A 26,327-nucleotide genomic window follows, 5' to 3' on the forward strand; every position below is an offset into this window, starting at 1 on the left:
GACCAGAAAAGACCAGTTTTCATTCTTTCATGCGCATCTTCGCCCTGATTGGCGATACTCCCACTCCCATACCCTTCCGCACAGCGTCGCGCTGTGGCTGAGGCGTCTCCACGCGGTACATCGACGTGAAAATGTGCATCATTTGGTGATTTGGAGTGTGTAACGAATAGCTACAGAATATTTTGTCGGAGTAGTATTTTTTTGCGTAGTGTATTTCTTTGTGTATTGAATTATTTCTTGTAAGTATTTCTTTTATCTTTTTTATCTCTTATTTTATTGTATTTATTTTATATTTCTTATTTTATTGTATTTATTTTTCGTTTAAAAAGTGTGTGAAATGGAGGAAGAAGGTCCTGGACCGTCTAGTGCGTCTCCAACAAAGAGAAATCCATCGGGAAAAGTAAGCTCGTGTTATGAAGATATATCATTTTAATAAATTTTTTAAATTTTCGGCATTTCGATACCATAAGTGCGAAACATTTCATTTTTCTTTACATAAAATATGTATATTTGAAATCATACTTTGTTCTTTTTGTAGTTCGTTGAATCTTCTCAGAAAATGATGATCGTAGATCTATACAAAAGTCTCAAGGAGGAGCATCCAGAAATGAAGTATAGACCTCTCATACAATTACTATCCAAACAGACTGGAATCGGGCAATTGACAATTTCCAAGACTGTGTCCGAGTATAAATCAACAGGAACGGTTAAATCTCCAAATAAGAAGAGACCCCGCATGAATATTTTGGAGAAGACGTCCGAGGAAGACATACTGGCCATAAGGAGGAAGGTGCATGAATTTTGGTTCCGGCGCGAAATTCCAAACGTGAGAAAAATTTTGGAAGCCGTGAACCAAGATCCCGAACTCCCCAGTTTCAGCGAATCGTCGTTATACCGGCTACTGAAACGAATAGAATTTAAATACATCGTTCGCGCGCGTAATAGCGCACTGATCGACAAAGAACATATTGTCGCCTGGAGGCAACGGTACATACAGCAGATACAAAAATATCGTTCCGAAGAACGCCCGATATACTTCTTAGATGAAACGTGGGTTAACGCGGGAGATGTCAGGCGAAAATTTCGGGTCGACACTTCTGTTACCTGCCCCGAAAACGCGGAACAAAGGAGCCTGTCCAGGGTCATACCGGCGTCCGCTAACAAAGGAAAACAGCTAATAATAGGTCACGTCGGGTCATCGGATGGGTTTGTACCTGGAGCCCTCCTCTGTTTTGAGGCGAAGAAAAATTCTGCCGGCTACCACGACGAAATGAACAGCGACACATTTTTCGACTGGTTTCGCAGTATTTTGCCCATGCTACGAGATGGGGGGGTTATTGTTATGGACAGTGCTTCATACCATAGTACGAAATTGGAGAAATATCCCACCATGAGCTGGAAGAAAAATGACATTATTACGTGGCTAGTTGCTAAGGGGGAAAAGGTAGAACCACAGTATGTCAAAGCGCAGCTGGTACAATTATCGCGCAAGCTAAGGCGATATGAATACGTAATCGATGAATACGCCAAGCAGCATGGACATACTGTGGTACGCCTTCCCCCTTACCACTGTGAGCTGAGCCCCATCGAGTTAGCATGGGCAAAAATCAAAGAGTATGTAAGGGCGCGAAACACAACGTGCAAACTGTCTGATGTCCACGCATTAGTACTCGAAGCCGTGGAAAATGTGTCCGCCGAGTCGTGGCAGAATTTTATTCGCCACACAACGGAGGAGGAAAACAGGTTCTGCCAACTAGACCAGATTACAGATAGTACTCTGGACGAAAGTGGTGAGTGGGTGGACCAATCCGATGACTCCGACAGTGACATCGATTTTTAAATATACTTTTTTGTGTATAAATATTTTGTAAATTAATGTACATTTTCTTGTAAATATCATGTAAATAGCGCATTAATGTACATTTTCTTGTAAATATCATGTAAATAGCGCATTAATGTACATTTTCTTGTAAATATCATGTAAATGACGCATCAATGTATATATATATGGACATTTTTGTGTAATATTTATTAAACATACACATACTGAACGTGTGCAGACGCGCACGGTTTTTTACTCACGTGTATCATTCTGTATTCTTCCTACTCAATCGTACTATTGTTACACCCCGTATGGGAAGTGATTAGCGGAGTGGGAGTTTCAAGGCTCGCAGGGCATCACTGGCTTCAGTCATAGTAAAAATATATCATTTAAAATATTCAAACACAAATTAAATTAATTAATTGTCATTTAAACAATTTATAAATTCGATAAATTAATTTTTAATTTAATTATGTATTGTGTTCGACAATAAGGTCAGAATTTTGTTAAAAGTAAACAAAGTAACGAATCAAATTTAAGATTTATTTTGACTTATACACTTTTTAGGAAATTATACAATATTGTTAGTTATCATATCTCAATTAACATAAATTATAAATGTAGATGTAATGGAAAATTTGAATATAGTATTAATAAGATTGTAAGTAATAGTTTTATTAGAAAATTCTAGTGAATTTGATAAGATTTGACATCAGAGCAATTACAGACACATACATTGATTAAAATAAAATGTTACCGAGTATCTGGGTATAGTTATTATTTTTCAACACTGTTACAATCGTTATAATAACATCTAATGCATATTAGAATTAACTAAAATAACCATTGCATTATAAAAAAAAAAAAAGAGTTGCCCATTCATTGCATTATAGACTCTTGAACATCTACAGTGGAACCTATGCTAGGATCATTCGAGCAGCCTCCATACATAAACATTTTTGGTATATCTTGACCATAATAAATCTTTGCATTGCGTGCAAGTGCTTCATATTTTTTTAGTTCTAAAAATTCTTTAGTGAGAAGTAATTTATTTGATTCTGCCTGCATTTTCATTTGATAATAATTAGCATCAGAATGACTCTTTTGTCTTGCCAAATGCATCTCATCTTCAATAGATGCTATTTGTTGTAGAGATTCTTTTTCCATAATTTTCTGAATAAACTGAATCTTTGCTACCTGTGCTTCTTTCTCTGCTTCAATAACAGCTTTCTTCCTATCAGTTTCTGCATCTTTCTCTACTACTTTCTGATGTTGCGTAGATATTAATAGCTTTGTTTTCTCTCCTTCCCTATAATAATATAATCTCATCAGTACTAGTACTAAATTAATTAAGAGTAGTGAACTTAGATTTATACTTACATTAATTCATAATTTTTTCTAATAGTTTCTGGAATTTTAGGCTTGGTAACTCTAACTGCATGTATGCTTAAACCAGGTGCTAAGTCATTCAAGTCTTTTTGAAGAGCAGTTTTTAAGTTTTCATCTATTTGATCAAACAGATCTATGTAAACTTCATGCAATGTGTGCACAGAACAAAATTGATTTAATTCATGATGGATCTTATTAAATATTAACGTTTGATCATAATCTGCTGTGAAATTTCTCACCATATTATAAACTGTACAAACAGAAAAGTATGTTGATAAATAATGAGATAATTCATTAATTGGTTATATAAATAACTGATAAGATTCTTACCACTATTTGCATCTAATACATTTACAACTTCTATACGATCAAAATAGATCATCACACCACCGCTAGTACCGCATGGTACATTCTTTACCTCGTCTGTTTGTAACGTGACTTGAACTGAACGATATGTGGTCAATAAAGGTATCATCATATGAAATCCAGGATTACTTACTTGGGGTAGCAGTGCACCACCCTATGTTACATAATTAATACGTATGAAATATATACATATAAAATAAGTATATATTTTTACAAATTTTTATCATTTTACACTCAAGAGTGAACATACTTACCCTAAAATAAACACCAACATGACCTTCCTCTATACGGTGTAAAGAAAAGTTGAAGACTATTGCTAAGCAGATGAAAAAGCATATCCCAATTATACTTTGATCAAACATAATGCTTGTGTGCTAAAATGAACAAAAAAATTAGATTTATAAAATGACAAAATTAATATATATCATTTCTTTCATGCATCTACATATTTATTTGAATAAATTACATTTGATGAATTCAATGCAATACGCGTTAACAAGTTTGTACAATTTTATTGATAAAATAGCAATAACTCATTTTCTTAGTTTATTCATGTTGGTATCATGGAGGTTATATTACAAAATTTCATAGTCAAAACATTACCTGTTTTTTTTACAAAAGTAAAATACTGTGTAAGAAATAATAAATTTGCAAATTTAGTTTCTTAAATAACAAAATTTCGTTATTTCCATATTTTTAAACTTCACTATTTATGCTTCAACCGGCTGCCATAGTGGTTTAGGTCACAGTCAGTCTGAGTCAGTCACAGTGTATTGGATTTGTGGATTTGACCGTAAATTAGATAGTTCAACAACTTTATACAAAAAAGTAATAAAAGAAAGTTTACATTTTTATTAAAACTATATTTTTATATATAAATTACCTATATGCCGCAATATTTCTACAGATAATTACAGATTTGCCATTATTGAAATACAGTAGCCCACAAAAGAAGGGGAGAATTTAAATTACAAAATCGGATAATAACGGATTTTAGAATTTCTGAATAACATTAGATCAATCTAAGATTATCAACAAATTATTTAAATAAATTAATAGTTTCAATGAATTAATGAACAAATAAAGAAGGTAATTTCTGCAAAAATCATTATTATTAGTATTGTATATAGAAACAAATATTTTCTTGACACGCTTATTTAAGCGTTTCATGTTCATTTATTCTTAGTAGATTTATTTTTTTGCGGTTTCTTTTTATCATGGCTACATTTCTGATCAGCTATTGTAATCGTTTTAACGTCGGCTATATTTTGATTTAGTGCTTTCAATTCTTGCAGAGCTCGTTTAGCTAATTTCCCCTCGGGTGTGTCCACTGGTTCCAAAAGGAGTATCGTTAAGGACTTCTTTAAAAGACTTCCGGCTTCTTCAAGGCGCGAGGCCAGTTCCGCTGAAGAAATTTCCCGCGCCGAGTACGCGCGGTTTGCAAGTAGTACCAGTGGTAAATGCATTTCGTACAACATTATTCCTAAAATTTTAAGAATACAAATGAAAATTAAATTTTTCAAAAGATGGAGGTACTTAGGAAAACAGATTGTAGATTCTGATGAGAATTAATAAAAAACGCTTAATAACAATCGGTAATCTACATATCTATTGAGCCGCGTTATCAGTACTCACACTAATACTACAATAAATTTTATTTGCTTTCAGAATATTGGGTTTACCTTTCAACCGAGATATCCCTGGTTCTACTATCTCCAACACATTATACATTTCTCTACAAGCATCCAACATTCGTTGCATAATTTTTTTCTGTGGATTTGGAGTTGCCACTTCTTTCCTATACGCGGCTAGTAACTTCTGCTTCAAGGATAGCATTAGAAAATGATTTGGATGAAGGGATCCCAATAATTTTTTCGTTAATGCTTCCATTCCCTATAATATGATTATCAAAGAAATATCAATTTTTAAAAATTTTGATATAATCTTCAAACTGTTGATCATATACAAACTTTGATATCATAATCATCCATATCATCAATCAGTGTTCTAGATATATTAATAGTGGCTCTTACAAGACGACCACCGATACATCGTCTGCATTTGTCGCATTGCCATGCTGTACCTTTTTCGTACGGGTATCTCGTCAATGGATTTTGTATTCCCATGTATCCTTTCCTGCATCGTGGACATAGAATACTACTCATATGGGATCCCATTTCGTAGGGATCGCTACATAATGAGCATTCACATTCGAAATACTTTCCTCCTCGCAAGTGATCTCTTCTACCTACTGTTCCCTAATAATGAATATATCAATCAGTATTTTTATACAATTACAGGATATTACTTTTCATAAATTCGAAGATTTCAATTGTAAAATTGAACACTTCCGTTACAAGGGCACTAGGAGAACCGTGGACATTCGCTGAGAGAATTAAATAAATAAAAATAACATCAAAATTCACAAACCAAAAGGGACGATGTGTAATTAAAAAGAATCGCTTCGTTTTCTTTGATCGGTAAACTAGCATACACAGTAAGCTGAAAATCATCATCCACAGTCAGATGAGTGTTTCCTCTGCAATCATGAGCCATGAAAGAGGCTGCTACATATAAACCTCGCAAAAGAAGCCCATCCAAACCTCCCGGAGATCTTAGCTCGAAAGTATTCACGTCTAAAATTCCGCACATCTGTTGCAGATGGTCCGGGATGGATGCATCATCTTCAGGAATCAAGTGGAGTGCTTTCATTACCTATTTGTAATATGGATGTTTTCATTACTGAACATTGTTAAACTTTTTCTTCGTTTTTTTTTTTTTAACCTACATACGTTTATAACATTGATTTCTCTGTCTCTCCATACAGATGTGTTTCTCCTTTCATCCATATGAGCTTCCATGGTTTCAATTCTTTTCCATAATTCTGGATCTGTTTGATTTAGGAACCATAGTCTTAAAGGCAATAATATACCAATTATTTCTCCTATGTTATCTGATGATAGCTTTTTATTATTTTTAAATGTGTCACATTCGTAAGGTGTATGATGCTTCGACTGTTCCTAAATTTATAAATTGTAGTTAACAATGTTAATTTGTAATTCTAATTTTAAATTCGAACGAAAGGTGCGATTTATTTTCGAAATTTATTACCTCGCAACCAGGGCCGCACAAAGGTGCGACATTGCATTTGGAGCAAAGGTATTGTATTCCTTTCTTGATTTTAGGCAACAAACGCAGACACGCGAAACACACATAATCATTGCTGGATGTTATTGGTCCAACCGCGATTGGTTTTTCTCGAAGGATCACTTCACCTGCTTGCAAATTTTTTGCTGCCTGCAAATATCTTTAGAAATGTGATAAGATAAGTGATGCACCTCAAAACACATTTTACAATATAAAAAAATAGGTAACACTTTATCTTAAAAATCATTACTTTAATATTCATTGAAGACTTGTTCAAACTACATGGATTACAATCTTTTAAATATATTAATTTGCAATTGTATTGAAGTGTGATTTAAAGATTTATTATTTTTTTTTAAGATTGCGATTTGATGATTGTACCTGCCAAATTTTTCTGAACGAGCAACTTTATACTTTAATGTAGGAGTTGCACTAGTTTTCGGCTTCTCTTCCATAGTCATATTTAACTGGAACTCTTCCCGAGTAAAATCAAATTACAATTAAACGATACTATAGTTATTTAGATTCGTGGGAGCCTCGTTGTATCGTGCATTTCATACAGTTTGTAACTGACACCGAAATACAGGAAGTTGTAGCGGGAGTCTTTCTTTGGTACTCTCGATACGTTGTATTATTAGAAGTCAGTGTAGCGCGTGCTCTGCTACAAAATAATGCGTGGGCATTGTATTAGAAAATACAATGTTACGTGTTTCTTTAACATGTTCATTAATTATAGCATCCTGTCTATCAAACTGTTCCCTTTGATTTTGATGAAGTAGGTAAACTAAAATTTCATTATTTTAAACTTCAAAAAATGGGGATTTTCGAGCGAAATAGGAAGATGGAATATTTGTTAATTGAATACATATGTATAGGTAAATCATTTTTTGTAATAAAACGTGTTTAATTATTTATATTTTACATTTATTAGTCACATTCGTTTATTAACAAATAAATACTTATAAATTATTGATCGACTGTTCAAGTTCAATTAACGATTCTTTCGCAACGAGACCTATTTCGCCCTCAGGCGTATCCGGTGGCTCTAAGCATAAGATCGTAGCTGCTTCTTTTAAAATGTTTGAAGCTTCTATCATTTTTGATTTCAGTGCAGCCTCGTCGATCACTCCGGCGTTCCATTGTGTTTTTGCTGTGAACAACAACGGTGCGTGGAGCTCGTATAACGTCATACCTGGAAGAACAGAAAAAATATCTATTAAACGTCATTATCTAATTAAGTAAATCAATGATCTTAATAAAAAGTAAAAAGAGCAATGAAGAATAATAAAAAGTGAGCTGCACCTCTTATACGAGAATAACCAGGTTCTATGACGTCCAATACTTGCAATAGTAACCTGCACATATCGATTTTATGCTCTAATACAACGTCCGGTAAATCATCTAGGAGATATTCATCAACGCGACCATACATTTGCGTTAATGAGTGCCTGAAAAAGTTAAAGCAACAAATTATACCATACTAGAATAGTTATAGAATGAAAATCATTAACTCTTGCAATACCAAGCCTTCTATTTTTAGGAGGGACACAAAGTTCTCCCAATCTTGGTATTGTTGTAAGCCAACCCTTTTTCGGCCATTTCCGGTCAAACCGGAAGTGGCAAAAAAAAAATTTTTTTCGGCTTTCGTTGAGATTTTGACCCGCTAAACGCAATAGCGCAAGAATTTTTTCGACAACTCTTACCGTTTGGCCTGTACAAAAGTGACAGAATGTCTAAATGTTATAGCCCCCTTCTCAAGATTTTCAACAGTTAGATACGGGTTGGCTGATAATTTACCTCAACATAGTCAGAAAAGCGTGGCGAGGATGCAGTACAGAGTGGTATTTCTTTATGACCTTCTCTCTCTCTTGAATAGCATCAGCTCCATCGGCACCGCTAATGGTTTCCACTGCATCGACTTCTGCTTGTATAATGTGCAACACCTTCTGAACGGCTGGTCCCGACGTTGTAAATTCGCAATGCGTGCATTTCCATAAACTGTCGGGATCTACAAAGTACTTTTATAGTATGCAAGGAATTCGACTTGATGATTTTCTGCAATATCATTATAATGTTTCAGTACCTAAAGAATCTAAAGACAGGACGATTCCGTTGTCGCATTTGTTACATTTCAATGAAGACATATGTGTGCCAAGTTCAGTAGGATCTGAACACCTTGGACAAGCACATGCAAAGTGCTTCCCTTCGAGAAGGTGTTCTCTTCTGAGCATCGTCGGAAGTAACGAATGAGTGTAACTTCCATAGAGTTCACCACCCGGTGGTACTTGTACGGTCGTACGCAATCGTATTCTGTAAATTAAATCAAGGTGTATTACTAATTATTTTTTTCTGCTACATAGAATTGTAAGCCGAGTTCACTTCGTGGTCGAGAAATTGAAATTGAGAAGACTTTTAAAAGAAAGGTAATTTACCTGTAATCACTCGGTGAAATGCTATGACAAGTATTCGAGACACACGAGTGATTCATAAGAGCAACTGTTGGATAAAGTGCTCTCGCACTATACCCTTTCCGTGTTCGAATTTCAAAAGTATTGATTTCCAAAATTCCACAAATCGTTTGAATAAATTCCTCCGAGAATCTGTAACAAATTAGTGTATCACATTTAACAAATTCTTGTTAACATCATATTTTTGGACTGTGTCGAATATTAATACCTGTCTAGTTTAAGTTGTTTTCTTAAATACTCTACTACATTTACATGGTCGGATTTCCAGTGTTCCTTTTGGCTTCTTATTTTATTATGTGCCTCCATATTTTTCACTTCCTTGTTCCATCTCTCAGGATTCTTTTCTGTCTCTAGGAGCAATCTTAATGGTGTTATACATTCTAATTGTGGGACACCATTCTCATTCGTTTCTTCCAAGGCCGCTTGCACGTTGAACTTTTCGTTGGCCCGTGCAAATATCTGTAAATAATGAATATAATTTTTTTTTAATTTTTTGCCTCTATTCTCACAGATTCTACACGTATAATAGAAAATATACGAAGATGTTCAAAAAGTTTAAAGTCGAAGTGCAAAGATATTATGATATGCTAATTGCTTTTTAACCGACTTCGAAAAAGGAGGAGGTTACTCAATTCGATCAGTATGTATATATAATATATATATATATATTTTTTTTCATTTCGCACCTGGCATTCGTAATCTTTATGTTGCGGTTGGTTTTCACATTCAGTAGAACAAACAGGCCATCCGCATCTTGAACAAAGCGGTTTATCGTTTGTCGATGGAGGCCACGGTGTATAACACGAAAGACACAAGGGATAAGTGAATGCCTTTGGTCCAACGATAAAAGGCATCTCTGTGATCATTTCTTCGCCCGCTTCTAATTGCTTATTTGCTACCATATATCTAAAAAATAAAAATTAATTTTAGGAAATTGATCTAACTTCTATCGTATGGGCAATCGGGAACCCAGATATCCATTAAAGTTTCAATATCTTCAATTTTTACTTTGATTCGTTTAAGCAATGGAGATTGATATGGTTTTGCAATATTTCGACAAAAATATATAAAATTTTTAAGGAATATATATGTAGAAACGAGTATCCGATTGCCTACGTAAAGGGATATTATACCTTCCCACTTTATCATTTTGAAGGATCTTATACTTTTCCGTACTTTTCTCCTCCAACTTTGCTGCAGCACCCTGAAAGAAATGATTACAAACAAAATTTAAATGTGTATCTATTTTCGAATGAACCAACTTATTATGCATTCTTAATCGATACTGTCTTTATGCAATAAATACAATATGAAAGACAATATCGTTCTAGATTTTCTGTAGCTATGCAGATACATAGATAAATTAATTTAGTGTATCGATTTCGTAAGAACTATATGTTACTACCTGTTTTAAATTACATATCTCCTATATGTTTTTAATCAACGTACTACTGACGTTTGGTAAAAACTTGTATCATATATTATAGCAAAATGATATTAAATTAAAATACATTATAATAAATATGAGTCTACTAAATAATAGTAACAACTTAAAGTTTAGAAATGAATCTTTTTAAAGGAACAATAAAAAAAAGTTACTTGAAGAAAGATGCAAGAATGTTATTAAAAGAAGAGTGGTCAATATGGTTGGATGTTCAAAAGTGATGGTAAATATTTTTTGTTCCATATTAAAAATTAATTATAGAAACGGCATTACTTGTGTTAATTATTTTAATAAGTTTAATTGCTTCTAATAAGTAAAATTCAAAACGCACCGAGCTTTGTTGAGACATGGTTGACGAAGTACTCGATTAGTGTTGATAATGAATTGCTTTGCTCAGCACGATCTCTGCGCTCGAATTTAATTCAGTGATCTACTAATACGAAAAGATACAAATGAACTGAATATTGAATCTCTGCGGTCCTTTATATATAACCAATTGTCTCATTAAAAATATACCTATGCGCAAACACTGCCAAAGAAATGATCTCAACCGTCTTTCGCGAAGAGTCTCGACTTCGCGTAGAAAACATAAGTGACTTTGCATCAAGCTAGCCAGTTTATTTTAGGATCTCGAAATGTGCAGAAACATCCAAGCATTTCGATAAGTTCGCGGGATAGTCGAAAAATAAAAGTATTCTTTTCATTTTCGCAAACAATTTATACATAGAACATAATTTTTTGTACATTTTTAATTGTATCATCTATACCATTTTGTCTTGGGAATTTTGTCTTATATTGTCGTTTGAAAATATAAAACTAATGAATTTTATAGCATTATCCTTTAGTTATACACGTATAACTTGCATTACAGTTACAATACAGATATATTGTTTATAATTCGTATACAAAATTAACATCTCATACAATCAGTTGTAAGAAATCCTAAAGTACGAGATGCAACTATAAACTGACATTTTGAACATTCTTTTTTACTCTGTACATTAAATTATTTATTTAAACATATCAATAACATATTATAAAAGTGGTTGTTAAGAAGTAATTATTAAAAGAGAAATAAATGTTCCTCTCATTGTCAGTATTCTTATCTTTTTATTGACGCTCAATAAATTGAATGAACAGAATAAGTGCAAAAATCACGACCGTCAGGGTAATATTCGAGGTTACGTAATATCCAGAAAGTAGATCAATACAAGAATTAAATAATTAAATGTATCACGTTCTGTACAAGATTACGATTTTTTAAGAAAGATAATAGGATTTTTTTCATTACCAGATATCGATATTTTCACAAAAAAACGGTTTAACATTATTTGCAGAATTCTGTGTTGCGCATGCGTAGGCACAGTTGCGCACAAGTTCCATTTTTCTCTCCCGGTTAGCATATCGTCTCACGTACGCAATTATAAGACGAACTCACGTAGTTTTCTCCACTCGTGTCTTATAACATAAAATAGTAAGTATTAATGAATTGCATTACGTACACGCATCAGATATAAGTTAAAATCTTTGTTCTCGCGTATATAGTACGATATTTATAACAAAAAATTAAGTTTTTGCGAAGCCGGCATGAGTTACTGATAATGTCGGCTGTCGCCTAACGGTGTTATATGCGATTATTTCTGTTAATTTTCTTTTATATGGATTTAAACGTTTTATTCTTACTACGTGATTTAAGTAGTAACGATTTTGATTGGGAAGGATAATTTCATTTGTAACAATATGAATATCATATTGTGGAAATTGGAAATCACTGATTTGCGCCTTATGTAATACCTAGGCAGGTCAATACCACTCCATTTTTTTCTCTATGTTATGTTAAATTAACGATATACAATTATTTATTGTATTTTTCCTTGTAATTATGTTGATAATTTCTTACTTATATATATTTTTTAACAGTTTTTCCTAACCAATTTATTATTACAGAATTTATACACTTTTTTCTGTTAATTGTATTAAACATCACTAATTGTATAAAATAATATATTTTTTTATAACACTATAAGTGTACAATATATTAGCAGTTCATTATTAACTAGTTATACTTTTATTTTGCTGTGTCATCAAATAATTGTTTAATTTACTAACTACTTATCATTAAAATATTTATTGAGCGAATTATAACATAGAAGTTGATATTGTTTGACCATCTAATACTTGTGGGTTAAAGATGACTATTTTTAGAATTCTTTAGCACTGTCTGTAGTCAATATATAATTATAGCAAAATACACGTTATATGTCTATTTAGTCACAAACAGATATATAATTAGTGCTCATAATAAAATATCAATATGATTTTGACAAGTTAATGGTCAAGTTCATGTATCTAATATCTTTTTGTAGATCATGGCCCCACCAACCTACACTGAATTAGGCAAAAATGCTCGTGATTTATTTTCTGATGGGTATCACTTTGGTTTAATCAAGTTAGATATAAAATCAAAGACCAAATCTGGTGTAGAGTTTGCTACAGGTGGGGTATCTAATCAGGACACTGGAAAAGTATTTGGTACTTTGGAAACCAAGTATAAAATTGATGATTATGGATTAAAATTTAGTGAAAAGTGGAACACAGATAATACTCTTGCCACTGATGTTACTTTCTCTGATAAGTTGCTCAAAGGTCTTACCCTTGGCTATGGCTGTACATTTTCCCCACAGACAGGGTAAAACATTGCATCATTTAATCTCGTCATTCTTAATCTTTTTTTTATCGTTTCCTTGAAAATACTCAATCTAATTGTTTGAATAATTTTTTAATGACCGTAGGACCAAGACTGGCAAATTAAAGACATCTTACAAACATGATAATGTATCTGCAACTGCTGATTTTGATCTTAGTCTTTCTGCTGGCCCTCTTGTAAATGCATCATCCGTTATAGGATATCAAGGTGAGTTAAAGATGCGTACTTTGTGATAATTTATATTACTATTATACAGTTGTATCATGTACCTTAATTTAAGCTGTAGTGTATAATTATTAATACTTCATTTTATTTTTAGTATTAAAATTGAGAAACCATAGATTTATTTATTGTTTAGATATTTAATAGTTTTCATACATTTGTTACCATGCGATTGATTCCTTGTAATTCCACTCAAGCCTTCTCCTTTTTCATTCTGAATATCCAAGATATGCTAGAAGAAGAATGTAAGGATGTGATACAATAAAGCTGAATGAGTTAATTTATTGTAAACTTTAAAATTACATATAATAACATTTTAGGATGGCTGGCTGGTTACCAGGCTTGTTTTGATACACAAAGAAACAAACTTACAAAGAATAATTTTGCGCTAGGATTCATTGCCTCTGACTTCACCCTTCATGCTGCAGTGTATGTTTAAATATCCTAAGCACATTTAAGCAAAATAACACGTTATTAAGTTCTTTAAATATTTTCAATTCATTCTTTTTTGTAGAAATAATGGCTGTGACTTTAGTGGTCTCATTTATCATAAGATAAAATCAGACCTGGAAGGAGCAATTAATCTTGAGTGGAACTCAAGTAATAATGTTACACAATTTGGAATTGCTACAAGATACAATCTTGATGCAGATGCATCTGTCAGAGCTAAGATCAATTCCAACCTTCAAGTAGGTTTGGGATATCAACAAAAATTACGTGAAGGCAGGTCAAATTTAATTTTGTGAAAGCAATATTTTATAATCTCTGTAAAATTTTAATTTAAGTACTTGTACCTAAGTAGAGTAACAGCTTTGTGTTTCTTTCTTTTTTTTTTATTAAGCACTAACATGTTTCTGTTAATGTGAATTAATGAGTAATTAATTAATCTAAATTTTGTTATCATTTTTAGGTATAACCTTGACACTGTCTACAAATATTGATGGAAAGAACTTTGGTTCTGGTGGACACAAGGTTGGTCTTGCATTAGATCTTCAGGCTTAAATCTGATTGATCACAGACACAAAAGGACTTGACTCACTAAAAGGTCATTTCATGACCTTTGTGTCATAAAAGCAGCATCACAGTACATGCTTCAGATAAAATATTGCCTATAAAATATAGATAGGTTTATCCCGAAATAGATGCCACAAGATATCATGCATCATTTAAAAATAGTTAAAGGGGTATTAGTTTAAAATATACACAATTATGAGTATAAACATGGTATAGTAACAATACCTCCTCATGAACAGTGCGATTCATAACTCCTTAAATGAAACAAAAGTGTACTATCCTTTCCTCCATAATTCGTTTACATTTGATATGGTGCAGCCTGTTACTAATTCCTGTGGAAAGTTTTCAATCTAATAATAAAGTCAAAGATTACTCCAAACTTTAACAGAAAAGACAAAAAAATGCATAAAACAATGTTGATTACAATAACTGGTAAAGTTAAATTAGAAATAAAATGTGTTTAAATTTTTCTGGAAGTATATTTTTTAAGTAATAAATGTTATCAAGTTGTGAAATAATTGTAAACTTTGCGGTCAGTTAAAATAAGAATGCATAGCATGCTGCACATATGTTTTTACAGCTGCATCTTTAGTGTCAATAACTGAATTTCTTTGTGTAAAAATATTTGCACCTGATATGATAGTAAATAAACAGCTAAATACAGGGACTTGAGATTAAATAGTGTTAAATGTCAAACATACTCAACTTTCGTTCTCAAAATGAAATCATCATTCATTCCTGCCTACATAATTAATGTAAACGTTACTGCCAGTGTAGCTATGTTAGGGGTGAAACCCTATTGTGAAATATTTTCTGTCGGAATACGAGATAGTATTTCCATAATTTAAAGCTTGACTTATATAAATATTTGACGTTTTCAAAGTAATATATTAAAATAAATATTTTTGGTTATATTTCATAAGCTTGTTTTATGCGGCAAGTTTATACTACAGGTTATACGAGGTTTGTACTCATTAAATTTTATTCTCTTATATATCAATACTTTTTAAATATTGAGCAACATCTGAATTAAGCTTTGATTAATTCTTCAAATATAGGTAAAGTCTATGTGCAATGTGGATACTTTATTCACAAAGAAAAAAGTTGTATTATTCCTTTAAATAAGAGTATTTTATGTGAATTTCGTGACAGTTAGGTAAATGTTGAACGAATAACATTTTAAAAGTATTTCGTTAATAAAATTTATTTATAGTTTTATATATACTTTAATTTTTAGTTTTCATAAATAATAAACTAACTACAGTGAGAAAACCTAAATTGTTTAATGTTTTTGCAAATTTGCTTAATGTTTATAACTGTATTCATAACAAATCAAAATTTATTTATTGTTCATATAAAAATTGACTTCATGCATATTAACATAAAAATTAACAGGCATGTTGAATCGTACGTATTTGAAATATACAAGCTTTCCTGTAGAGTTAAATTATAGTAACAATCCTTATTGCCTCTAAATTTTTATTGGTGTATGTAACAAATGTTTGTCTGATGTTTCGTGTGGCTGTGTTAAGTTAACACTTAAAAAGTTTATATTAATCCACCATTTGATTTTCCATCGCGTTCGCAATCCATTCTGGTTCGGTTTGAGCAATTTTTTCTATTATTTGGTTTACTTGATAACATAGAGATTGTATCTGTTTATCCCACGTTGGCAAAGTTTCACGTGCTGTATAAAAGAATAAATGTTTGATAAAAAAAAAAAAATACTTTTGTTAAGAATATAGGATTCGTTTATTTGGTTTTTTTCCAACTTACTTTCAAAATGTACAATAGAATCTATTTGGTCAATGTATCCGTTCATTCGACCTTCTGTTATCATCTGGCTAGCAATTTTCTCTGCTTTTGTAGGTGGAATTTCTAACAAAGCACCCAATTCTTCAAATGTTATGTTATTGTATAATTTACTAGCAGATAATAAATTATGTTCTATAACAGCACGGTCGAGAATAGTTGATCCCAATCCATCGATTGTACATGCTTTTTGATGTGGTTGTAATAAGGCTTCAAATTCTTGTAATTCGGAACGTCGAATAATACGATCCAAATACATTTTTTCAAGAATCGAATAAGCAGGAAGTTGCTGGCAACGTTCATCTTTAAATAATGTAGCTAACATACGACTTCTCTGTTGTCCTAATATTGATATTATATTTACAGAGTATGTTCGATAAATAAACCAAATGAAACCAGTTTTAAAACTTACCCGCAGAAGCTAGTACTGTACAAATTAAAGCATTCCTAAGTGCAGTCATACGTTCATCTTCATGTATAATGGATCTATATGATAATTCATTGTATCTTTGAGCTGCTTCAATAAATTTTCTTCTATAATCTAATACCCGAGCATAACAAACTTTGTAGTAAATTTGCAACTGTTCATTTTTTGATTCAGCCTACACAAGTAAGAAATTAAAAATTATGTTGAAGTATAATTTAGTTCAATAGAAAATAAAAATTATAGATACCTGTAACAGAGATGCTCTATTGATGAATGCTTCAGCTTGTACAGGATCATCATCTTCTAAGTACAATCGTGCAATTTTAAGATAAGTTTCAAGTTTGTAGTCAACCGTGTATTGCCTATAAGTAAACAACATAATAATAAAATAAAATAATTAAGATTTGTCCCTAATATAATGATATACAATAGGTTTTATGTTTACTTTTGTCCTGTTTCTAATGGTATGCCAACTAAAACATTAGCTGCCTCTCTCCAATTTTGGTTCCGTTCATAAATATCTGCTAAATGTTGTCTTATACTAGCAACTTGTTCTTCAAACGAGATTACTCTTGGTTGAATCTATAATATTAATAAAAGAATACTTATTATATTATAAATGATACATTTATATTAACAAGAAAAAAAGATTTCTTACTTTGTCTAATGTATAATGTGAAACAGCTTTTGATATTTCATCAGGCAAAAACAATAAACGATTGCTAACATCTGTAAGAACTTGTCTTGAGATCACCAAACTTACATATTCATGTACAACTGTAAAATTAAATGATTTAGTTTTTCATAAATGTTACAATATTAACAGTACTTAATAAATATGGTTTAGGTATAAAAATATTATTGTCTAAGCTTCAATCTTAACAGTATATTTAATTCAATTGTACACACAGAACTAAGCACATAACATACAGTAGTTTTATATGTATTATACGTTTATAAATTATCATTGATGTATTAGTTCTTAAAAGATATACTTATAAATATATTTAAAGAAAGATGTATTCAGAGAAAAGTGACATACTTGCTTCAATGAATATCTTCAAAGCATCAACCATTTCTTCATTGGACAATAATAGTATCGAATCCAAAACCGCCCGATACCTGTAAGTATCACCATTTGTATCGAATATTCCAAAATCATATTTGTGATTTTATTAAACAGGCTTACTTTTCTGCTTGATCTTTATGAGAACCACCGGAACATGCAACAGTCATGAGCTGTTGACGTACAAAAGCCGCCGCCGTCACCACCATCTTTCCTACATAAATGACCAAAAATGACTTTTGCGTCTATTGCGATCATGAACTATGAGAACTAATCACTAGAAATTACATTACAAAACAATAGCAGTAAATAGAGATACATTTCACCAAACAGTACTATAAAAATGAAAATTAAGATTTTTAAATTTCCTGTTTATTCAAAAAATTATTGATATCTATAAATTTATATTCTCAGAAAAGAACTGTATGTATATACATACATTCAATAATAATTTTTGTATCGTGTATTTTCATGCAACATCCCAGTCCCTGTTCTATTTGAGAATATATAATGCAATTATTAAGATTAATAAAGTAATTATATAAAAAGGTCTAATCAAAGGTGGCGCTTTATAAAATATTATTGAAACTAGTTGTCGTCGCACTCTATATAAATAACTTATGACTTAAATAGTAGTATAACGAGTAAATTTATAAATTAAAGAATAACGATTGGTGTTTTATAATTTAAAAGATTAACGATGTGTTTCAAAGTATACAAGTGAAAGCAAAATATTATTACTTCATATCCTAGGAGAAGAAGGTATTCATTTCACTTTTTGAGTAAAAGTAAAGTACAAATTTGTTACACATTAGTTTAGAGAATCACATATTTAAAATGCTTCCAAGTATAAACATGTGAAAGTCAAAATGCATACAACATCTTGGAAGGTGTTTATTAAGGAATTTATTTCAGCTTTTAGTTGCAAAGAACACAATTTAAATGTAATTCGATTTTCAATGCTTTTGAACTTAAAATTTATAATATTTAAAACTATACTTTCAATTATCTTATTATATTCTTATTAAATCTTTTCTCCTATTTTAATGTTGTATTCGTTATATTTGTATTTTAAATTTATTAATTGTAATTTCTTAATTTAGCAATGAAGATTTTCTATAAAGATGTGTTGAATCATTCAATATTATTTTGTTAGTTACAGTTAATCACTAAATGTTATTTTATTAATACAAGGTTACATACGTATTTTACAAATGTATAACTTATTTATTATACTATTTGTACGGAAATATACATTATTATGTGCGTAGAAGACATAATTTCACTTTTCCATTTTAGAAACAAAATTTAATTAATAAAATTTAGTTACAACAATGCAAAACACCCAGTTATATGCCTTGTATTTAAAATCTTTAAGTTTTTGGAACACTTGTTTTTTTATTGGACTAAGAGGGCGCTAAGGAGGTGACGTGTTTTTAGCCGCGGAAGGGTGAAAATGGCGAAATCCAAATTTGCAAAGTGCGGGAAGTATTGTACAGTTGCGACGTAATATTTGTCTAATAAAAAAAAAGCATTCTCCTCCGGTGAACTGTATATCAGAAAAAAGTAATACTGTAGTAATAGTGAATTTTGTCATTCACCATTTCACTTTGAAATTTTAGTACTAAATGACCTTTAGGTCTGTTTGTACACAGCGGTGCGTAGTGCACTGTGGGACAGCAATGGTGGGCGCGTGATTTTGAACAAATTCGAGGTATTAAGGGAACACCCAGGTATGTATTAAAAAGAGGAGTAAATTATTTGTGATGTAACTTATATGAAATGTTAATGTTTGAGAAGTATATTAGAAAGTTTTATGAATATTATGTTGTAATTAAAATAAGCTCTGTGGCACTCCCCCACCCATCACTGTACGTACCTGATATGAACTGATAACTTATAGGTTAAGTTGAATTTTGTGTGATAATAGAACAAACATTAGATAAAACTTTACTTTCTATTATCGTTTGGATTGTTAAATATTCTGTTTCTTTCATTGTATCAATGTCGATTTGATATAAAACCTTTATGTTTATTAAAATGAAAGCAGAAATTCAGTTCGTGGAAAATGGCGCGTTCGAGTAATAAATGGCGCTAATGTTCCTAAGTAGACTATCCTTCGAATTTTTCATCATTATTCAAATTTTATCATTCGAATTTTTAAAAATTCGAATTATACTCAGTTTTAACATTGTTGGGTGTATGCGTTTCCAATCGTATTGTTCCTCCTGTTCAAAGGAGGCATATGAACATCCTAAAGATTTGAATTTTTGAATTTTTAAATTCTCGCTGAGTCGTTTCGTTTGCACGTCATTTCGTAAATGAATTTACATTTTTCGGTTGGTTTGTCTAATTTTTTTTTCATATATAGTTTTTCAATGTTGAAGACTTTATACTTAAAACGATTTACATTCCATGAATTTCTAACCTGCATATTCATGGAGTACATGTTTGTGATGCATGACACAGACATCTGGGAAACATGTTTAACACAGATGAATTTGTTTTAATTGTAAATGAGTACATATAGTGATGAGATATTAAATATTGCTTAATCAAATTGGAGCACTTAATTTATTATTTTATGATAACAAATAATATTATGCTTATATATCTGTGCATCGCATGTTTGTTTTCGTTCTTAGTTATATAATTTTTTTGGAAATTCCATTTACACTTTATGATTCTTATGATAGTAATGATTTTATAGCAATATTTCTTAAAAAAATATCTAATACACATTCATTTTTAGTTATTTCATATTAATAAAATGTTTTTGTAGAAAGGAGTACAATTTTATGTTTAAAGAAAGCAAGGAATTATTTTATGAATTTTGTGTTACAATGGCACAATTTAAGAAACTGAATATTATATACATATATATATATCTTTATAAGTTTTTGTAATAAATAATGTTTTAAATAGGAATATAATCATGTCTGTAAATAAAGGACAAAATGCCAGAGCTTTGGTTGAACCATTAGCTCTTGATTCACGTACATTTGGTGATAGTGATTTGAGTGCATTAAGTCTATCACATAATAATGAACAATATTCATCCAATGACTTTGAAGCATTTGCAAATATTCAAGCTGAATTGGAATGTATAAATGCTGAAGAAGTTATGTCAACAGATGAGGAACATATAATCATTGGACGTAATATTGAGACTGAAACAATTGTACCTGATGTAGAAATGACTGAAATTTCTGAGCAAGTCGAAGAAGAGCATATTATCTATACAACAGCAAATCAGAATAATCAAAATATTGTATTTCAAACAAAGCCAACATTGCAAAGGCTTCCTACATCTACAGTGCAGGTAGATAATGTATAGAGTATAACAAATATATATATATATATTGATGGTTTTAACATTACTTTTAAATTGTTTAATAGGTAAAATCAAATGCTGGTCAAGTAACGCAAAGTCAGTCGATTATGATAGTTTCTCCTGCTGGTGGTCAAGGTGCCAGTCAAATTCTAAAAATTTCACATCCATCAACAGCATCAGCTGGTCAATTACAGTCATTAGCTCAAACCCTTATAACAGCAAAATCTGCAGATGGTAACATAGTTCAATTGAGATCAGCACAACCCAATAAGCCTCTAATGGCAACCAGTCACTCTGGAAGTATCACATTAGGGAATGTGCATAATTCAAAAACAGCCCAGTCAGCTATAAAACGAACTGCACAGAGCACTTCTCAAAATCGAAATGTAAAATTTTTAATAAAATATTGTTTAACTAAATTGATTACTGTATACATATTTTATAATTAAAATTATTGTAGGTATATACAAAAATGATATTAGCTGGAAATCAAGCACAATCAGGACAAGTCCTTATAACTAATTCTCAAAATGAAAATCAACAAGCAATAAAATTTTTAAATAACAATACATCAAGTCAAGAAGTTACAAACCCGACTAAAACTATAACATTGGCACAAGCACAACAAATGGGACTACTTTCTACTAGTAAAGTTCAACATATCTTACCTTCAACACCACAAAAGCAAGTAAGTAATAGAACATTTTTTTAAATTTCTATTAGAACAAATTTTGTATAAATAACAGAAATATAAAATATATTTTTATTATTGTCAAAGGGAATAATTGTAAATAAATTAGTGCAGTCATCAAGTTCTCAGCCTTCTAAAATGACTATAGTTTCAAGTAATACAATCAAATCGCCTACCAAGATATTACCAGCACCAGTTATAAATACACAAGTTAAAACTTCGTCACTTTCGAATCAGCAGTCAACATTTTCATGTAATAAATCATCTGTGCAACAAAGTCCACAAAAAGTAATTATAAGACAGGTAAGTTTTTGTGACGTATTGATTGTTTTCTTTTAGTTTTTTGACTTTATATTAATAATATAATGTTTTTAGAGCTCTTTAAAACCTGGAACTGTTCTTGGAAGTGGCCAAGTTATTAGAATACCAGCTAGCCAGAACATTGTTACTGGATCTAATCAAGTACATCAAATACAAATGCCTGGAAGACAAGTAATATATTTTAAATAAAACAGAATAACCGTGTACTATATTTATTTTTATCGTTGATAGTAGTGATATTCAATTATAAATATTTTTAAGGTGCAATATGTGAGATTAGTTAGTACACCATCATCTGGAACTACAAATGTTGTTACTGTGGGTAAAACAAAGTCGCAAACAACATTGCAAACTGTTGGGGTTGGTCAGAAAATAGGAGGACAACAGATCGTCAAAGTTTGTAACAATAATACATTATGCTATCATTAATAAATAATATTAATTTATTACATATTACACTTTCTAATCGAATACAGGTAGTTCCATTGAATACTAGCAATCAGTCATTAAGAACTGTTGCACCTAAGGCTACATTATCAGGAAGTGGTCAAAGATTATTAATTCCTGCAACTGCAACAGTAGGTAATCAATCGAAAAATGCAGTTGCTATTCCAGCATCTGCTTTGAGTCAATTAGCATCTGGACAAGCTGTTATTTCAACGAATTCAAATGTGGGAAATATTGTGGTTTTACCAGCTCAATACATCCAACAGGTTTAGTATACTGTATATTCAATCTTAAAATATGAGATTAACAACAAAAACTGTAATATATAATTTTAAAATGATATTTATCTTTCTTACAGTCCACAGATGAGGTGAAAATTAAACCTCAACCAATTGCACCTAGTTTGTTGGGCACTTCGCAAAATTTACAGAGTTCAGCAGGAAGTTTATCTGTAGGATCCGTTCTAGAAAGTAGAAGTTCTCAAAGATCATACACTAGTGTTGAACCAAATGGTATTAGGCCAAGAAAACCGTGTAACTGTACGAAATCACAATGTTTGAAATTGTAAGTTCAATGTAATAGATACAGTATTACCTTGTTCGATTTTTATATACTCTTTCGCTTCTTTAATTTTCAAAAATTGAGCATCGGGCATGGTTCTTCGTTTATTTGTTATATCGATTAAAAAATGGCAGTCTTTAATGAAAATTAAATTTTATAATTGAACGGCTGTTTTGCGGTGTATGAAATGGGTTTTTAAATGCATTTCAATTAAAGTAATGAATTTTTAACACATTTTGTTACAGATATTGTGATTGTTTTGCGAACGGAGAGTTTTGTCATATGTGTAATTGTAATAATTGTTCTAATAATCTTGGAAATGAAGAAGAGCGACAACGTGCTATTAAGTCTTGTTTGGAACGTAATCCAAATGCTTTTCGTCCAAAAATTGGTAAAGGTCGTGAAACTGGTGATGATATACGTAGACATAACAAAGGTTGCAATTGTAAACGAAGTGGATGTTTGAAGAATTATTGCGAGTGTTATGAGGTAAATTAAATACTGTTGTGTATTATGTATTACTATTATGGTGATGATCTGTTTCCTAAGCTATAGAATGCTTTTGTTTTTTTTTTTTATAGGCTAAGATTCCATGCTCTGCTAATTGTAAATGTATAGGATGCCGTAATGTAGAAGAACCAAATTTAGAAAAGAAATCTTTGAAAGATCTAGCAGAAGCGGCTGAAGTAAGAACAGCGCAACTTACTCTAAATAAAGCGAAACTGCAGATATCAGAAATGGCTTTTAGGCCTCCAGCTACATCAAATACTGGTGCAAGGTATGTTTTAAAAATACTATATAATGAAAAGTACAGAAAACATTGTTTTTAATTGATTCTTTTATATCGAATTTTTTTTTCTTGTAGACAACCATTCAACTTTTTGACTGATAAAGTTGTAGAAATAACTTGTCAGTGTTTAATGGCACAAGCTGATGAAGCAGAACGTAACATGTTCGATGACGAAACATCACAAAGACTTATAATAGAAGAATTTGGTCGTTGTCTTAAAGAAATTATAGAATCAGCGCATAAAGCTGAAGCTACCTAGCAGGTACATTCTAAAAAAAAGATTAATGTCGAAAGCTTTCGATTTTCGCGGACCTATAATGAATTTGTAAAATTGGCAACTTGAATTATTAGTATCTTTAATCTGAATTTGTCTTAATTACAAGATAAAGTGTTACATGCCAAAGATAACAGAATATATTAGAACATAATATATTCAATCGATTTCTTAATTTTTTTTATTGATAAATGAATATAAAAATAACTATACATACGTACGCTTCATGAAAATTTAATTTTTTAAACATTACATATGATTAAATATAGTTTATAGTTACTCATTTGTTTCTATTTTAGAAAAAGTTTGAATTTTTTTAAAAATAAGTTTAAAAATAATACGGTTGAATATATTATGATATTAAGATTTGTAACACGAATATCTAACTAAAGATATAAAACGTATTTATGTTTCCAAATCTTTCAGTTGTAATTCAAAAATATTGAGATTTCTTTTCAGATTACAAAATCGAGGTAAGAAGAACATAATTTGATCTATTTATTCAATGATATTGCATATAATCTTGTTCTACGTCTTGTATCTAAATTTAATTTTCTAAGTTATTTATACTTTCTTTATTCAACTGAATATTTGTCCAATTATCCATGCAACCAATCATGAAAAAGTTTCATAAAATACCAAGAATATTGTTTTTTTCTAGTAGGCAATGGATAGTGAACATAAAATTGGATTTAATAACTTCGTGAACAAAATGATCAAGTTACTTTAGATCATTTTTTTTATATTGCATGCGTTTAATATAGTAATACTAAGCATTATGAATAAGATTTTCAACGGTAGGCAAATATTTCATTGTTAATTTTATAAGTACTAAAAGTGTAAGAAGGAAACCTTAAAATATTTGGATTAGAAATGTCCACTATTACTACTAATAAAAAGATGTGAAAAATATATATTATTCTTAAAAACAAGTTACTTAAATCGTTTGTAAAATTCGATTTTTCTTCTGACGTTAATATTGATAGGTCTCTTTTTTTTAAAAGAAGTTGGGAAATGGTTTTCTTTTATTGTGTTATATACGTTTTAACGATCTTTCTAAAGAAAAAAAAAAGAAAAAAAAATTTCATTAGAATTTTCACGTAAACACATTTCATATACTTTTTTTACAAGTCTATAATGATATATAATATCACAAAATTACTATAATATTAAAGTTTTTTTGCTACATGTTGCAATAAATTACATTTATTCTTTTAATTTAATTACGATTATGTACTTTTAATGTTACACATTCAACTCTCAATACCAAGCATTGTTTAAACAACTAGTGGTATGGCAAATGGGATTGAGGTGAATGAAGTATCAATAATATAGTTGTCTAATGTAATAGTTTAAGATTTAAACAGCACAGATGCATACCTTTCATTATGCACGGAATTAATCATCACTGCAGTAGTAAGATTATCTGTCTGCCATTAGGAGTGATAAAAACATAAGTTTTATGTAGGAAATTAACATAAAATATAGTGAATTGATATATTATACATAGTACAGTATAAGGACAAATGTAATATAGATACAAATATAAATATATATTATATATTCGTAAAATTCGTACTTCAAATTGTACAGATTATTGACACATATTGTAATAATGAGAAAAAAATTATGCGAATAGAACATATAATTTTATGGTATTATAACAACTTGAAATATTTAAACAAAATTATGATACTAACAAAAAATAATTGTATGTTTCTACTTGTTACGTGTCATTTGTATAACAAGATATAAAAAATATGAAATTAAATAATATTAAAAGGTTTGTAAGCTATATCTATGTAGATGTATAAGAATCGACTATGTACAGATAATATTCATATATCTAAATATATTTTCATGATTTGCGCTCTGTACATAGAAAAAATCTGATATCATAAAACTTTAACAAATAATTTATTTTTTTAATTTAGAAAAATTTATTTAAATGAGTACATAATTTTACAATTTCATTGTACAACTAATATATAAAAAGTACTGATTTATAAATCTAATAATGATGTA

General features: G+C 30.6%; 7 protein-coding genes and 1 long non-coding RNA gene across 18 annotated transcripts; 4 read left to right on the forward strand and 4 right to left on the reverse strand.

Moving 5' to 3' along the window:
• Nucleotides 1-86: 86 nt before the first annotated feature.
• On the forward strand, nucleotides 87-3,732 carry LOC117609093 (uncharacterized). Its single transcript, XM_034334993.2, has 3 exons — nucleotides 87-239; nucleotides 330-400; nucleotides 539-3,732. The coding sequence occupies exons 2-3, from the start codon at nucleotides 338-340 to the stop codon at nucleotides 1,838-1,840; spliced, it is 1,365 nt and encodes a 454-aa protein (XP_034190884.2). The 5' UTR covers nucleotides 87-239; nucleotides 330-337; the 3' UTR covers nucleotides 1,841-3,732.
• On the reverse strand, nucleotides 2,674-4,338 carry LOC117609095 (erlin-1). 2 transcript variants are annotated; one of them, XM_034334997.2, is made up of 5 exons: nucleotides 4,181-4,338; nucleotides 3,832-3,951; nucleotides 3,542-3,731; nucleotides 3,203-3,461; nucleotides 2,674-3,131 (listed from the first exon to the last, which is right to left on the reverse strand). In XM_034334997.2, exons 2-5 carry the CDS (start codon nucleotides 3,937-3,939, stop codon nucleotides 2,702-2,704), a joined length of 987 nt encoding a protein of 328 aa, XP_034190888.1. In that variant the 5' UTR covers nucleotides 3,940-3,951; nucleotides 4,181-4,338; the 3' UTR covers nucleotides 2,674-2,701. The 2 variants fall into 2 exon arrangements, with proteins under 2 accessions (XP_034190888.1, XP_034190889.1); XM_034334998.2 differs by lacking the exon at nucleotides 4,181-4,338 and adding an exon at nucleotides 4,044-4,175.
• Nucleotides 4,273-5,337, forward strand: LOC143306038 (uncharacterized). Its single transcript, XR_013063356.1, has 4 exons — nucleotides 4,273-4,405; nucleotides 4,485-4,666; nucleotides 4,873-5,172; nucleotides 5,246-5,337. It is a non-coding gene; the product is annotated as an uncharacterized LOC143306038 (long non-coding RNA).
• Nucleotides 4,660-7,340, reverse strand: LOC117609089 (SET domain-containing protein SmydA-8). Its single transcript, XM_034334985.2, has 7 exons — nucleotides 7,106-7,340; nucleotides 6,689-6,884; nucleotides 6,370-6,597; nucleotides 6,008-6,292; nucleotides 5,548-5,835; nucleotides 5,260-5,470; nucleotides 4,660-5,060 (listed from the first exon to the last, which is right to left on the reverse strand). Exons 1-7 carry the CDS (start codon nucleotides 7,183-7,185, stop codon nucleotides 4,750-4,752), a joined length of 1,599 nt encoding a protein of 532 aa, XP_034190876.2. The 5' UTR covers nucleotides 7,186-7,340; the 3' UTR covers nucleotides 4,660-4,749.
• A 310-nt stretch (nucleotides 7,341-7,650) lies between these two features.
• LOC117609090 (SET domain-containing protein SmydA-8) lies at nucleotides 7,651-11,261 on the reverse strand. Of its 3 annotated transcripts, XM_034334986.2 has the most exons (10): nucleotides 11,153-11,261; nucleotides 10,968-11,066; nucleotides 10,326-10,396; nucleotides 9,879-10,098; nucleotides 9,401-9,651; nucleotides 9,157-9,324; nucleotides 8,808-9,034; nucleotides 8,522-8,732; nucleotides 8,027-8,172; nucleotides 7,651-7,916 (listed from the first exon to the last, which is right to left on the reverse strand). In XM_034334986.2, exons 2-10 carry the CDS (start codon nucleotides 10,983-10,985, stop codon nucleotides 7,684-7,686), a joined length of 1,545 nt encoding a protein of 514 aa, XP_034190877.1. In that variant the 5' UTR covers nucleotides 10,986-11,066; nucleotides 11,153-11,261; the 3' UTR covers nucleotides 7,651-7,683. The 3 variants fall into 3 exon arrangements, with proteins under 3 accessions (XP_034190877.1, XP_034190878.1, XP_034190879.1); XM_034334987.2 differs by lacking the exon at nucleotides 11,153-11,261 and having other exon boundaries at nucleotides 10,968-11,121; XM_034334988.2 differs by lacking the exon at nucleotides 11,153-11,261 and having other exon boundaries at nucleotides 10,369-10,396; nucleotides 10,968-11,097.
• Nucleotides 11,262-11,954: 693 nt separating this feature from the next.
• Nucleotides 11,955-16,304, forward strand: LOC117609096 (voltage-dependent anion-selective channel). 2 transcript variants are annotated; one of them, XM_034334999.2, is made up of 6 exons: nucleotides 11,955-12,110; nucleotides 13,003-13,325; nucleotides 13,429-13,550; nucleotides 13,886-13,994; nucleotides 14,080-14,288; nucleotides 14,476-16,304. In XM_034334999.2, exons 2-6 carry the CDS (start codon nucleotides 13,006-13,008, stop codon nucleotides 14,565-14,567), a joined length of 852 nt encoding a protein of 283 aa, XP_034190890.1. In that variant the 5' UTR covers nucleotides 11,955-12,110; nucleotides 13,003-13,005; the 3' UTR covers nucleotides 14,568-16,304. The 2 variants fall into 2 exon arrangements, with proteins under 2 accessions (XP_034190890.1, XP_034190891.1); XM_034335000.2 differs by lacking the exon at nucleotides 11,955-12,110 and adding an exon at nucleotides 12,280-12,438.
• On the reverse strand, nucleotides 16,126-19,901 carry CSN4 (COP9 signalosome subunit 4). Its single transcript, XM_034334996.2, has 9 exons — nucleotides 19,764-19,901; nucleotides 18,008-18,098; nucleotides 17,861-17,940; nucleotides 17,477-17,595; nucleotides 17,264-17,400; nucleotides 17,066-17,180; nucleotides 16,804-16,993; nucleotides 16,356-16,733; nucleotides 16,126-16,266 (listed from the first exon to the last, which is right to left on the reverse strand). Exons 2-9 carry the CDS (start codon nucleotides 18,091-18,093, stop codon nucleotides 16,133-16,135), a joined length of 1,239 nt encoding a protein of 412 aa, XP_034190887.1. The 5' UTR covers nucleotides 18,094-18,098; nucleotides 19,764-19,901; the 3' UTR covers nucleotides 16,126-16,132.
• On the forward strand, nucleotides 18,521-26,159 carry LOC117609088 (protein lin-54 homolog). 7 transcript variants are annotated; one of them, XM_034334976.2, is made up of 13 exons: nucleotides 18,521-18,646; nucleotides 19,540-19,617; nucleotides 20,810-21,206; nucleotides 21,284-21,604; nucleotides 21,679-21,906; nucleotides 21,997-22,212; nucleotides 22,285-22,401; nucleotides 22,492-22,626; nucleotides 22,707-22,943; nucleotides 23,036-23,241; nucleotides 23,484-23,727; nucleotides 23,820-24,016; nucleotides 24,104-26,159. In XM_034334976.2, the coding sequence occupies exons 3-13, from the start codon at nucleotides 20,820-20,822 to the stop codon at nucleotides 24,285-24,287; spliced, it is 2,472 nt and encodes an 823-aa protein (XP_034190867.1). In that variant the 5' UTR covers nucleotides 18,521-18,646; nucleotides 19,540-19,617; nucleotides 20,810-20,819; the 3' UTR covers nucleotides 24,288-26,159. The 7 variants fall into 7 exon arrangements, with proteins under 7 accessions (XP_034190867.1, XP_034190869.1, XP_034190866.1 ...); XM_034334978.2 differs by lacking the exon at nucleotides 18,521-18,646 and adding an exon at nucleotides 19,224-19,450; XM_034334975.2 differs by lacking the exon at nucleotides 18,521-18,646 and having other exon boundaries at nucleotides 19,224-19,617.
• The last annotated feature ends 168 nt before the right edge of the window (nucleotides 26,160-26,327 follow it).

Source organism: Osmia lignaria, chromosome 14 (genome assembly GCF_051020975.1).
Source record: "Osmia lignaria lignaria isolate PbOS001 chromosome 14, iyOsmLign1, whole genome shotgun sequence".
Lineage (NCBI taxonomy): Eukaryota > Metazoa > Arthropoda > Insecta > Hymenoptera > Megachilidae > Osmia > Osmia lignaria.